The 15,026-nt window shown below is 34.1% G+C and overlaps 2 protein-coding genes across 7 annotated transcripts; both read right to left on the reverse strand.

The window, feature by feature from the left end:
* Positions 1-776: 776 nt before the first annotated feature.
* On the reverse strand, positions 777-7,550 carry LOC100801950 (putative disease resistance RPP13-like protein 3). Of its 6 annotated transcripts, none has more exons than XR_415637.4 (3): positions 5,890-7,550; positions 4,748-5,066; positions 777-4,476 (listed from the first exon to the last, which is right to left on the reverse strand). XR_415637.4 is itself a non-coding variant. In XM_006585782.4 (2 exons), exon 1 carries the CDS (start codon positions 7,435-7,437, stop codon positions 4,753-4,755), a length of 2,685 nt encoding a protein of 894 aa, XP_006585845.1. In that variant the 5' UTR covers positions 7,438-7,546; the 3' UTR covers positions 777-4,476; positions 4,748-4,752. The 6 variants fall into 6 exon arrangements, 1 of the variants encoding a protein (XP_006585845.1); XR_005892656.1 differs by having other exon boundaries at positions 777-3,156; positions 4,415-4,476; positions 4,748-7,547; XR_415636.4 differs by having other exon boundaries at positions 777-4,004; positions 4,415-4,476; positions 4,748-7,547.
* Positions 7,551-8,437: 887 nt separating this feature from the next.
* LOC100802479 (probable protein phosphatase 2C 33) lies at positions 8,438-13,566 on the reverse strand. Its single transcript, XM_041018443.1, has 6 exons — positions 13,216-13,566; positions 12,702-13,046; positions 11,366-11,743; positions 11,164-11,281; positions 9,869-10,092; positions 8,438-9,237 (listed from the first exon to the last, which is right to left on the reverse strand). Exons 1-6 carry the CDS (start codon positions 13,222-13,224, stop codon positions 8,944-8,946), a joined length of 1,368 nt encoding a protein of 455 aa, XP_040874377.1. The 5' UTR covers positions 13,225-13,566; the 3' UTR covers positions 8,438-8,943.
* Positions 13,567-15,026: the final 1,460 nt, after the last annotated feature.

Below are 15,026 nucleotides of genomic sequence, written 5' to 3' on the forward strand. Positions count from 1 at the left end.
TAATAATAAATTTGTTTCTTATAATTTGGAAAAAAAAACAAAATTTGTTTCTTATAAATATTTGTGTGATAAATTTATTGAAATAAACTACAAAAACTTTCTATACAGTATAAACGGTACCAATAAACTTGGTTACACTCGTTGAATTCCACGTTGGTTAGATCATCCACGACACCGTGACTTCCTTCGACAATAAATTAACTCAAGTAAGACATTATGGCAACAAAATCCAAATGAATGCATGTGAATGCGTACCTTTGCTGATATAATATGTTGCAAATGATTTTGCTAATACAATACTTTTCTCGTATGCCGCCACACCTATCTTGCTTAATTTTTTTTTCTTCTAACAAGGTTATAACTTCATCCCTCCATCCCTCCATAGAAGGTTAAGGATGTGTCTAAAAAAAAGTAATACCATATCTCAAATGTGATAGTCTTTTTTGATAATTTATTGTCATTTTACCACTTCTTAACAACATATAATTTTCATTAAGACTTGTTTGTGATATAATTTGTAAGTAAATTTGATAATAATGTTTTTATTATAAAATCAATTTCGATAGTTATTATATTTCGATATCGATTTCAATAATGAATAGAAATGGGGATTGGAAGAGTAAAAGGTTTAGAAAAATACAATAAAGTAAAATACATGAATTTATAAAAGGTGGGAATTGAATACATACATAATGACCTGCTGAACCTATAGTCAATTTTGATGGTAGGCGTTATCCGTGTTAGAGAAATTAACTGATAATGTTTCAATCCCCAAATTGATAGTCGGAAGTCTTATTTGTAAACTTATATTAATGGTCGAATTCTATGATTTCGACACTTGTAAATATGTCTAAATATACATATCTAACACTACTTGACATCTTGCTGTAACTTCTTTATAGCTACGTCAACTCATATTTCAATCATCAAAAAGATCATCTATCTAAGTTCTTTCCAATCCCACCTGCTTTAAAGAAGTTCTTGGAACCATCAATTTCAAACGAAATAATTCTCTTCGATGGCGCACTCATCTTCTCGGAATTTAGACCAGAGTTGGATCGCTTTTGAATGGACTCTTCTGCTCTTCTCAAGACAAGTTTATTGAAATTATACATAAGTTCCATAACTTATACCAATTTTACATGATGGAGATAACAACATGATAACAAGTATTATAAATATTTCTGTTATAACAGAAAAATAAAACTAACTGCAAAACTGAATTAATTGCAGTCTGTAGTCTAACACCAATTGATTAAGCACTAATCATCTAACACAGGGAAGAAGAATGAAAAGCTTTCTATAGCGAAGATAACGATGAAGTAAGCAGAATTCTAGAGGACTACTTATCTGTGTAGGACGCAAAAAATTGTATGGGGGAAAACTATGTTTCAGAACTGGAACCAAAATCAAAAGGAAATGCAGGCAAAAGACCACAAGAAAAATAAATAAGCAAGCAAACATCAATAAGCTAAGTGAAAGCAGCTTAGAAAGCTACAAGAAAAAAACACAAAATATGGAAGGAAAAAAAAGGCATCCAATCCAAATAACATTTTCTTCACTAAATCTGAAAGCAAGATAAAATGTTGAATGGATAAAGCAAAATAAACCAACGATAAAAAAGCAAAGGGAGAAGTTGAAGACAAAAGAAAATGGTAGCCTTATGTTTCTCGGATGCATGAATTATTGATTGAACTTATATAATTATATTTTTTTTTCTTCAGATTATTGAGAAAGCTTTTGAGAGAATAATCATTTTCTTAAAAGTAAGCTAGAACAGATACGGGATATATATTTGAATACACAGTTTACTTAAATAGTTATTTAATAAACCCTATCACATAAAAGTTTGCCTTATCATTTTTAAAAAAATAAATTACAAAAACTTACTATAAACTGTACCAATAAATTTATTAAATCTAGCTCAGTTATAAATCATTGGTAGTGAAGTGAGTAAACTACACAAAAAGTTACCTTGGCAATGGCTCCATAATCTATTTACTGATGCAAAATCTACACCTACACAAATACCATATATAATATGAAAGAAGAACTTAAACCAAATAAATTAAAATCGCATGATTAGTTACTCTGGTTGAATCCCTCGTTCACATCTTGTGTAACATAGTTCTCCTAATCCATTGTCATCGTTTGGCAATAAACTCAACCTAGACATTATGACAACAATATCCAAGAAAAAGAATGGAAGGAATGCATGCATGCCTAACTATTATGGGAGTTAGCACATCTTCCAGTAATGCGGTTATAACTATATAATGCAATTTCTCCCTTTACTCGACATGTTTGCCACACCTGACTAACTTATAAATTGTTTTCTTCTAATAAGTTTGAAACTCCATCCCTCTAGAGAATGTTATGGATTTGCAGAAAAATAGGTACCAAATATGATCAATCATACCTCAACCTCAAAATTACAATACAATTAAAAGTTTGATAGAAATACAACATACTAGTTGAGTCAACAGAAACCTGATTCAACAGCGCATAACAATAAGATTTCAGATGACATACAAACTATAAACTAAGAATCTAGAGTCGCATATTTACAAAAAGAAAAAAACTCAAAATCTACCAAATATATGGAGAAGCAAATTGAAATATATATCAAAGTCCCTCTTCCCCCTCAAATGCTGTTGAAGTAAAGCAAAATGAAAAGTATATTAGCAGAAGAACTAAAAAAATCATCAAAATTATCATCCTTTCTCTTTGACTGTTGCAGCACAATTATCCCAACCTTTTCAATAAAACAAGCTAGGCTTGGGAAGAAACATGGTTTTTCAGCTTCAATTCCAATTCCCTTCTCTCCAAATAGAGCTGGCAGCACACAGATTGGTCAATAGATGCCTCTGATATCAAATTGTCTGTGGTGTACAACACACTTATCAACTTTACAAAAAGGTTATTTGTCCTCCATCATTCAACAGCTGACTAAATCAGTGCTTGAGAAGCAGCAGAGCGTGGAGCAGATACTACAATGTCCACAAGCACAACATTTTTGTTTGATGAAATATCCCAAATCTATAGAATTGCATTTAAGTCAGTGATTTTTCTGACCAACTTTTCTGCAGGGTTCAGCACATTCTATTAAAATGCACTCTTTTCCTTTTTATAAAAAGTTGGTGTAATTTCATCCATCTGTCCAAGTATATCTCATCAGCAAATTATTTTTCCATAACTTAGTTAAGTGCAAAAATGTAGGCAGATAATATGTACGAAAATAGTCAAATTTTTGTGTTGCAAGACAACTCAGGAGAATATATACATTGATGTAAAGGACAAGCTTTTTCAAAATGCTAACAATCCACAAATTCCAGTTTAGAAGAGGGTAGTTAGAATATGCAAGTCTGTATATAGATATGGGTCTGAGATACAACTAGATCAAAATATGCATCAATACCACTTTTGATAAGAGTAAGTTTGTGTTTATTTATTTTAGTGGTTAAGTCAAACAATAATTGGTAAATTTTATCAACGAGTTTAAAGTGAAAAGTTGTTAGCAAGTCAATTTAAATGTAGTAATATGGAACAAAATTCAATTATTTCAACTTACTCAAACGTAATGCAAGCAGCAGTATGAATAAAATCTAGAGTCAATTGCATTCTAGAATTGGTTAACCATAATTATGATCTTGATATGAATCAATTTTTACTAATTTGTAGATTATAGATAGTATGTCATAAGAAAAAGGAACCTTAAGGAACTACCCCATCTGTTGCTAATACAACAAATTCGTCCTTTCCAGTAAGGTGGTGACGTGAGACATCTGGAACAGCAATTAACCCAAAGTCCTTTAGGCAAAAATGTCCAAAAGCCCATACCAAAGCAACAGCAGAGAAATCAGAGTTAAGAAACCAAACTTGAGCCACGACAGGTTCATTCTGAAGGAAAAAAACCTTCCTTAACAAAGCTTGATCCTCTTTTCTTCCCGAGTGAAATCAAATGCAGATGACACATCAATACCCAAATAGACAAGCAATGCTGACTGATGTATGGAACCAAATTCAAGGTCACATATTTTTAAATAATACCAATGAAAATATGGTTTCACCAATCCAGAATATACTTTTTCACAAAAGTCAAGTTGCTCTAAAACTAAAAGAAAACCAAAGAAATATATTAGATAAAACGAAAGAGAAAAAGTCATCAAAGTACTGTAACAGATAAAAAAACAACAAAACAAAGAAAGTTTAGGTTTCAACAAGACTTAAACCATACTTGAAACCAGTTGTTACAGAACATATCTTCATAAAAATATGGACATTAACTCCTTAAAGTAGAGGGAAGCCACTGTGGTCTCTCAAAGAATGAAATAAAATAAAAAACTAAGCACAAGAGGAAAGTCCAACCCAAAAGACTAGTCTATTAGATGGGAGAGCCTAGTGGCTTAAGTACCATATGGAGCTTCTTATTCAATCCAATGTGGGGCTCCTAACGATATTCTTTAGTGAATGATCCTGCAAACAAACAAAATGATGCATGTGAATCCAGGTCTCAAATGCTAAGTAAATCAAAATATCTTGCAATCTAGGTAAAGAAGGAGGCAGAGGAATCACAGATCATTTCATGAAAGCAAGAAAATAAAAGCCTACTACAATCAACATGTAAATGAAGTAACATTGGAGTCAAATTGATAGCACATCAATAGAACAATCAGGGACAAAAGACAAAGAAATTAGGCAATAACTAAGATTATAAATGGAAATTTAGTGTGTATGAGAAGCATGCCTGTTTCAGGCATCAACTGATACAGAATGTGTCAGTGCATTCTGATCTGATTGACCATTTGGAGGAGCATTAGAGATTATGAGCTTACAGCCATTCTTTAATTTCACATTTTGAAGTCTGTTTGCCAATCTTTCAGAAGGCCACAAAACATGCACTTTTCGTAAGGTAGTCAAGGACCATACTTCTTCAGGAAGATCATTCAAGTATTCACAGCCTTCAATGAGCAGATGTTGAAGATGTGGCATTGCACTTTTGTCCAATCTCCAGCTTCTGAGTTTCATTCCCCTCATCTGAAATACTTGAAGCTGTGGGAACTCTCCTGCACCAACATTAAGGTCGAACAACACGTCAGAGCATTGCCTTCCCATTTTCAAAATTTGTAGGTTGGTTAGCCATCCTAAAGTACTCATCAAAGAGAAGTCACTGCCGACATGTATTTGTTTCCAGGTTATCTTGGTGAGATGTGATGGAAAGGCATTTTTGTCAGGTGGAAGTTCTAGAAAGTCAATTATTTTTAGGCTATGGAGATTGCATAGGTGGTGTAGACTTGGTAACCTTACAGTTGGTAATTGTTCGTGAGAAGGACGATGAAATGGATAGTGCAAAACTAATTTTCTCAACCTGGGAAATATGTCATTGACATACATGTCCTTGTTCATCATGGACACCATTTGTCGATCAAAAGCCCTTAACCACAGAGTTTGAAGATTCACCTTTCTTTCTCTAGCTACTTCTGGCAATTTTGCACCCCCTCTCAAATAAAGATGCCTCAGTTGCTTCAACTTCCAAATTTCACTGGAGACAGTCTCTTTGTATCTTACATCTAGCGTTTCTAAATTCCTAAGGTTGCCTATAGAAGCTGGAATGTGGCTGACACCTGTGTCTATTCTCAAATACCTTAGATGGATCATCGTCTTAAAAGTACTATGCAGTGAGTAATTCATTGCTCCTTTGGATTTTGAATACAGCACACGAGCATTCTTGATGCTCTTTGGAATGCCACGTGTGTGCATAATTTCAGAAAAGAAGAACAAGGAACGAGTGTATGATTGATTAAATTTTTTTGTACAGATATTAGGCCGTGCTTTGCATTGCAAGGACAATCTACGAGGATTGCTCAAGGATAGAGTATCAATGTTTACCTCCGTGCAAACCTCCAAAAACTTACAGGATTTGCTCTCTGATATGCAGAGGTCACGAAGAAGATCGTGAATCCGACATGTCTTGACACCACCATCACTCCTCCTACTCGCCACTTGCACCAGGCTGCGATCCACCAGCTCATCCAAGTAGTAGTCACCAACATCTTCTATCTCTGCTGTACTCAGGATTCCAGGTTTTTGTGGATGTATGAACCCTTCAGCTGTCCATAGTTGGATCAATTGCCTTGCACTGATCTCATAGTCTTCGGGATAGATTCCAAAATACAGAAAGCATGGCTTTAATCTTTGAGGCAAGCTGTCATAGCTCAGCTTCAGTATATCCATCACTTGAGTCTTTTCTTGTGTAAGATGCCAACTCACTTCCTTGATTCTCTTCCACTCTCTTTCTGATTTCTCCTTCCTGGCAACAAGTCCTGCCAAAACAACTATGGCAAGTGGTAAACCTCCACAAATTTCAACAATGGATCTACCCAGAGGCTGTAGATTAGAAGGACATTCTTCACCTCGAAACACCTTCTTAGAGAACAGTTCCCAACTTTCGCCTTTATTAAGGAAGGGAAGGTAGTAGGGAGACTTTGTTCCTATATAGTATGCCACCTCCTTGTCGCGACTTGTTATTAGTATTCTGCTACCTCTTTGGTCATCTGGAAAGGCGCCTTTAACCTCATCCCATACTTGTGTTTCCCAGATGTCATCAAGCACTACCAGGTACTTTTTCCCCTTCAACCATTCTGCTACCTTCTTCTTCAATTCTTCCTCACTTATATCTTCGCCTCCTCCATCCATTCTTTTCTTGAACAAATCATTATATTCATCCGTGGACAGCAAACACTTGAGAAGGCTCAGCAAAAGCTCTCTAGCTCTATAATCATTGGACACATAACCCCATGCACGACAAGTAAACAATTCACTCACCTGATTGTTGTTATAGATCTTTCTGGCAAGAGTGGTCTTACCCAACCCTCCCATTCCAATTATGGAAACAACTTTACGACATGAATCACTTTCCATGGTGAGTTGCTTAATTACCACACTTGAGTCATGCACTAAGCCCACTACATCTTCTTCCTCCACATCTCTCCTTCTCTTGCGGAGTGTTTCAGCTTCTTCTTCTTCGCTTTTGTATTCACTTTCTCTGATGCCATACCTCTCCTTGTTCTTGTAAATCTCATCAATACAGATCTTGATTTTTTCTATCTCGGCGTCGACTTTGTGCAGCACCATGAACCGTTCTTTGAAGTGGAATAACATGCTCAGTGTGTTTCTGGTTCTGTGTTTGGTGATGTTGGCAATGTAAGTGTCAACCACATCCTCAGCTTTGTAGGCAACATCTCTTATTTGGCTCACCACTTCTTTCACAACTTTGTCGTTGGACTTCCCCTCAGAGCTCTTGAGGAAGATGTCTATAAACTTGAGCTCATTGCACAGCGAACTGATTTTGTCCTCCACGCCAGAAAACAGTTTTAGTTCATCCTCAAGAAGCCGTGACAAGTTCTGCAGCAGAAAGGCAACAACACCATCTGCCATTTTTGTGAAACAGAATACACAGAAAGATTGAAATAATTTATCATAAACAATACGCGTCACAAACTGCAAGTGGCAAGGAAGTTATCACAAACATTATTAATTGCGGTGTGGTGTAGCAGTCAATACGTGTGGACCGACATTTTTAAATTTGGTTTGACTTTCATTTTTTCTTTTTACGTTAATGTAAGAGAATGGGTGTCTTTTAATATGCTAAGGTTGTTAAATATTGCATGATGAACTTGAACTTTGAAGTGATTTTTTGCAAGTGAAGCAAATGAATAGTCGCCAGATACTAGCTGCGTTAATAACGGGGATCAAAACTTAATTTATGCGTGTGTACAGAAATTAAAACTTATAATTTTTTTTTCGTATATGAAAAAATTATAAAGACAACCATGAGGGCCAAAATATCAATCAAACCTAATTATTTTAATCTTGTTTACTAAATTAGTACGGAGAATAAATCCAGTTTGCATTGACAGAACTTGACTCCAACTCCACTTCCTGTCACGTTTATTTTTTGAAGTCCGGTGTTCCATGTCAAGTTTTATCATGAAGTGAATAAATTCCTACACTAGTCTTTAACTTGTAAACATTAGTCTATTTAATTCCTAATTTTCTAGAATCCTCATTAAAAACTATAGTAACTAACACTTAACAATTTCGGGAACTGAATTCCAAATTTATTTTGGCATGTTACTATCCTTAATTCCCTCATACCTTCGTGGGTTAATTAGTACTCTGTACACCTTCCGAACAGCACACTTAGATTAAAAATTGTTTCTTTTAACAAGGTCGAAGCAGACTCCTTCCCTCGGATGACATTGTTATCGCTGTACCCAAAAATAAATAAGTTTTTTTTTTAAAATAACTTATCCTTGTTAAAATTAAGTTAAAATCATGAAATAATATAAATTAAATCAAAAGGTAAATACAGTTTTACTGGTATACCTTAAAGACAAATTTCCTTCAGAGTAAGATTTCCACACAAAACCCACAATAGGATCACACAGACAACAATATCATTAATCTCTGACAGCAACACAACATGGAGGTACAAAAACCTGACTCAGGTCCATAAGAAATAAATCCAATTCTTTTCAGTTTTCACTACTGACTAAATTGGAAACTATAACCTAAGAATGATGCAAATGAAAAACGGCAGATTTCAGAACAGACTATATAATATTAATCTAGAGACTTGGATCTACAAAAACTCCAAATCTACCAAATATACAGAGAAGGAAAATGACCTCCAGCAACAAAAAAAAAAAGCCCGGTACCCCTTTTCCTCCAGATAAGAAATATATATTACGCGCCCCCCCCCCCCCTCAAATGCTGTCGAAGGAAATGGAAGATAAATAATGAAAAGAATATTGGCAGAAAACTACCGAAAAATCATCAAAATAATGATCCTTTCTCTGTTGACTGTTGTTGCAGCACAATTTACCCAACCTTCTCGATAAAACCAGCAAGGCTTGGGAGAGACATGGTACAAAACTTGAGCTATTGCTGCTGTTTTTCAGCTTCCATTCCAACTCCCTTTTCACCAAGTAAAGATAACTTCTCAGATTGGTCAATAGATGCCTCCGGTATCAACTTGTCTTTGGTATCTGTTGACTTGAAATCTGAATCAGAATCAAAGAAGAGGCATACGGCAGCACAATCATCAACCTTACAAAAAGGAAATTTTGTCTTCCATGCCTGAACAGCTGACTCAACCAGTGCTCTAGCAGCACTAGACCGTGGAGCAGGTGCTACAATGTCCACAACTTCTTCATTTGATAAAACATCCCAAATCTGCCCACAAGAATCAAACAGTTTACAAAAATTCAAATATTTCCGTCTAATCCAGTATATCATCACAGCAAATTATATTCCATATAACATAGTTAGGTGACAAAAACTGCAAGTTACATATTTTATGTTGCAAGACAATTCGGAGAATATAAAATTTCAAGTTACAACATAATATGGACCACAAGAGAAAAATTAGAGTTACAACTTCAAAGGAGAGAGGAAGGAAAACAGTAAATTGCTGACATAAAGAACAAGTTTTTCCAAAAGCTCAACAATTTACAAATTCCAGTTTGAAAGAGGGTAGGAATAACGTGCATATATGTGTATATAAACATGGGTTTGAGATACAACTTGATAAAAAAATATGTATTGATACAGCTTTTGAGTTTGGATATTAAGTTTGTGTTCATCATCTACATTACTAACTCAAATAGTAATGAGTTATAAGTTTTACATGATAAGTGGTTAGCTTAAACAATAAGAGGCCAATTTAAATACAGTGAACTTAGAACCAAATTTGGTTATTTCAACTGTTGCAAGTGGCAGTTCCAATACTATTTAAGGTCAATTTCAACATATGTCAATCATAAAAGACAGTATATCATAAGAAAAGAGTCCCATAAGGCCTTACCCCATCTGTTGCTAACACGACAAATTCATCCTTCTCGGTAAGACGGTGATATGAGATATCTGGAACAGCAATCAATCCAAAGTCCTTAAGGCAAAAATCTCCAAATGCCCGAGCCATAGCAAGACCAGGGAAATCAGAGTTAGGCAGCCAAACTCGAGCCACCTCAGGTTCATTCTGAAGGGAAAAAACCCTTCCTCTACGAAGCCTGATCCTCTCTTCTTCCCCTAAGTGAAAACAAGTTTTACATCACACATCCATACCCATATAGATATGCCACACTGACTCATGTATCAAAAGTCAAAACAAATGCCAAGTCACAGCATTTATTAAATCATACAACGAAAATATTCACCAATCCTGAATCAAAAGTCAAGTTGTTCTAAAAGGGAACCAAAGATATATATTGGATAAAACAAAAGAGAAAAGGCATTGAAGTTAGATATAATAAATCAAAGAAAAAAATAAGGTTTCAGCTAGAGGGCATTTGTATTTCTTTATTAAAAAATAGATATTATCTCCATAAAGCAGAGGGAAGCCTATTTAAATCTCCCAAAAACACAGGTAAAATGAAAACAGAAAAGAAAAGATGTAAATGATAAACACTGCAGAACTTTCCTCCCCAAGAAAGATGTAGATGTTTGATAGTTTATTTTGATATACTCAGGTGGCTAATGTACTGAAAAGTGGTGTATAACAAATGTTCAATTTGTTTAGTTTCATTTTAACACGAGTTATGCTAAAACTAAGGGTCCATTTGTTTCCTTTTACGGAAAGTGTTTTCTGTTTTTAAAAAATTAAAAAACCTGTTTGATAAGGGTAATTATTTAAGCTGTTTCCAAAACTAATACCTCTTTTCAGTTTTTAATTTTAAAAAAAAAACATTTCTTCTCACATCTTCTTTTCCCCACTCCTACTCTCTAAAAATTAGATTTTGAAAATTGTTTTAAAAAATAGTTTTTAGAAACTGAAAAAACAGAAACACAATCAGTCACACCCTAAATCATTAAATATAAATGTCCTCTCGTAGTTATCAAGGAAAGCCCAAGGTTTTGAAATGCTACTACAACACATTCATTACTTACCCTTCTAGATTTCCATAAATGACAAGTCCATTTATCTAAATCAGACAAGCACTGGCACTCACATCATAATTATAAAGCTGGCATTATTGATTCAATATTTCAAGGGAAATAATATAAGGAGATGGAGTTCTTCAACTTGTCAAGTTCATTCAGAACATACACATGTTGGGGGGGGGGGGGGGGGGGGGGGGGGGGAGAGAGAAAGAGAGGTACTTGGAAGATTTGGCTTAAGGTCAACAGTCAACTGAACAGCAATAAGAGAATCATCATGATCTCGGGTACCCAGTACAGCTCTCGAGTCCCCAAGATTTCCAATAACAAGGTCCAGCCCCTAAAAGAACATAAGTAAACCACATGCAAAAAAAAAAAAAAAAGAAATCATCAAGAGAACATTACATTGTAATTTATATCTTACTTGCTTGACCAAGGTAACTGCTGTAGTCCCACTACAAAAGCAGTCAATATCAGGATGAAGTTTCAGTTCTTTGTCCATAATCTTACAAGCCTTCAAAAAAGATTCTCGTAATGTCAAAATAGTATCTGTTTCTTCATGTTCATGATCAATGGGACTAGTTTTCTCATCCACCAGTCTAAATCCATTCCCTTCAGATTTATAACTTCCTGTGGCACTGCTATGATCACTGAGTCTGTCTCTATTTTTATGATGCAAATCCCATTGGGCATTAAGCTTTAAAGGAAAAGAATCCCTAACTTTCTTTGCAACTCTGTGGCCATAAGGTCCATGACCATCAAAAACACCACAAAAAATGGTGTCTTCCTTTGAACAAAAGTTCTGCACAAGGAAAATACACAAAGTTTTGTGCACATTATTAACATCTATATCATTAGTCTTAGTGCAAACTGAAACAACAAAACTGTGAGTAGACATCTGAAGACTCAAACTGTAAGAGAAAGATAATAAAGAAACTATAAACAATGGGTTAGGTTTAACTCAACCCCAAAAGTTAACTCAAGGAGAGAAGATTTTTCAAGTTTTATAAGGAGTATTTTGGCTGATGTAGAACATCTTAACAAAAACTATTATTTTGTAAAATTGATGTATCTCATTCAAACTATGCTGAAGTGGGAAGAGATGGAGAACACAATGATCTATTAGACTATTAGAAAGCAATGGAGGGAGGATGTTATTTATATTTTATACTGCATTGGCAGCATGACAAGGAACTACTAACAACCTAAGAAGATTGAGAAGAGTATTTGGAAAAGAAATGAACAGAGGTAAAGGTACTACTAACAATGGAGGGAGGATGTTATTTATATTTTATACTGCATTGGCAGCATGAAAAGGCACTACTAACAACCTAAGAAGATTGAGAAGAGTATTTGGAAAAGAAATGAACAGAGGTAAAGGTAAGACAAAGTTAATAACATACTCCTTACGTCAAGGCTCCACATATCAGTTCATATTTATTCCAAATACACAAAAACAATGATTTTTTTAAGCACTAAATCATGTACACTTGGTCTAAGCATAATGATAAGCTAAATAATGACATAACTAACCCATTCAATGATTCTTTAAAAAACTTATAACAAAAGCAGAACACCTACTTAACTTTGATTCCCTTTCAAATATAGAACTTTTTAACTTCCAAAAAGGAGAAAAATAGACGCGCCTTCATTTCTATTACTGCAAACCGCATAATGTGAATACAATTATACAAATGCAATGTAAAAGACATAAATATCCCGAAACAACATCAATGGATGCTGAGAGAGAAGGGGCTAACCTCCCAAACAAGCATAGCATCTTGGTTGATCCCTTTTCTTCCTTGCTTGCAATACATGGATGCAACCTCGCTTGAACCATTCAAGAACATCCTCCCAGGCACTTTGAAATCAAACGAAGAGGAACCCCTCAACCTTCTTCTCTTTCCACCATCCATGTTGGATTCAGGCGAATAAGGAAGAAGAGGAGGTGAATTACCACCAGCTCCAACCTCTGAGATACACGATCCCATTCCCAATGCCCTCACAATGTTCAGAAAACACTCAAAACCCGCCAAACACTCAGAATCAGAATCTCTCGGCTCCCCAACCAGATCCGTCCCATACCGGTTCAGGACCTCCACCGCCTGCCACAATCATCATCACCATAACCATGATCATGATCATGATCAAACATCATCATTATAATCATTTCAGAAATCACAAATCATGGCACTAGACATTCAGATTCAGAAACTAACACAATCAAATGCGAAAAAGATAAAAAAAAAAAAAAAAAGCAATTAAAAATGGAACCTGAGTCATGATTGCAATGAAATACGATACGATCGAATCCCGCAAAAATCCAAGAGCGTATCAGCTTGTCGAAAAGCGCGTGAATCAGAAGTCAAAAACGTAAAAATCAAACCGAATCAAGATTCTCGATCCAGCGCTTTGTCCTTCGGTTCCTTGAGAATCGCACGCGAAAACTGAGAAGCGAATCGACAAATTAAGGAACAATTTCGGTTTGAAGAAATGAACGAGGCAGTGCTACTGTCACGAGCGGGTGCGTCACCAGCAAGTGGTGGCTTTGAAGCAATGGCTGTGACAATAGATTTTGTTCCTCGCCACGCAAAAATAAAGAATTTTATACTGATTGAAAGGATGGATGAGAACGACAACGTGTAATGGCAGAGTGATAAATAAAAATAACAGGCGGCTTGGACGGTGCGGATGATTGGATTTCCAGGGAGTGAATGGATAGGATTATGGAATGACAAAAGAAAATAATCATTGTCTCCTTAACACAAAAATAAGCTGCATTCATCCCTTCATATTGCTATAAGATTTAATTAACTAATTTATAAAATTAATAAATAGTTAATTTAATTTACAATAATGAATTTATATAATTTTTCAAAAATAAAAATACTAATCAGCATTTTTGGAATTTTAATTAATTAAAGGACTAAAAAAAATATTCAGATACAAAAAATTATGTTATTTGTGACTTATTTTATACTCATATGATATTTATAATACATATTTTCTTATTTTAGTTTCTTAATGATGTCTCCAAAAATATCAATTAGCAAGACTCTTTAAAAAAATATTATTATCATTATTGTTTCTCTTTTTGTTTTACATGGACGTGAAAAAAAAAATAACTTTAAAAAGTTTAATCTCATAAATAGAAATAGTATAATTTTATATTTATTTTTCTATTTTTTTTAGTTTAGGTGGCTTTAAGCTTTTTGACCCTGTTAAAGTAACTCGAGCGTGATTAAATTTATTCAGTTTAGAGTATAGTTTTTATTATTTAATTTTAGAATAAACAATCCATTCAGACCGATCAATATTTATTGGTTTAAAATCTCAAATTCAAAATCACTTATAAAGTCAGAACAACTCTTTGTTAATAGATCTGCAGTGATAGTTTTTTTCAACTTAATATTTATTGTCAGATACGTCTCGTATAAAATATTTTACTGAATAATTTAAATGCATTTTTATCAGAAAATTTACACAAAATCGTTAAATAATTAAAATTATGTCAAAAAATATATAAAAGGATATACTCCACCTAATATGACAGATGAAATTCACGTACTTATCATAATTTCGGTTCGAATACGGTTTTAAATTTCGTAAATTACCAAAATTACGTAACCCTACTTTAATGACTAAATTCAATGTTATTAATTGTTTGTTTATCATTATTTGATCTATTCTTCTCTGTTGGACGCCGGTGGTTCAAAGAACGGTCAAATCTATTAAAGACGGAAAATAATGTTTTTAAGTACTAGTACATTGATTTGAGTTTAATGTCCATTTACCTGTATGAGGGAAAGTTTATTATTAAGAGTTAAGATGTGTTACACTTATTTTAAGCATTTTTTTCATTTTAAGGGAGAGATTGGTTTTCAAGAAGAGATTAAAGTACTAGTGTCTAATTCAACTTATTCCTAATTTTTCTTTTTTCTTTAAAATGTTAGGTTAATTATAATTGTAGGATTTTTTTTTAAAAAAAATAAACTTATTTTTTACATAAAAAGGAAAAAATAAATTTTAAAATAAGTTGTATATATTAATTCCTTTCTATTTTCATATTGAACAAATTGGTAATG

Source organism: Glycine max, chromosome 8 (genome assembly GCF_000004515.6).
Source record: "Glycine max cultivar Williams 82 chromosome 8, Glycine_max_v4.0, whole genome shotgun sequence".
Lineage (NCBI taxonomy): Eukaryota > Viridiplantae > Streptophyta > Magnoliopsida > Fabales > Fabaceae > Glycine > Glycine max.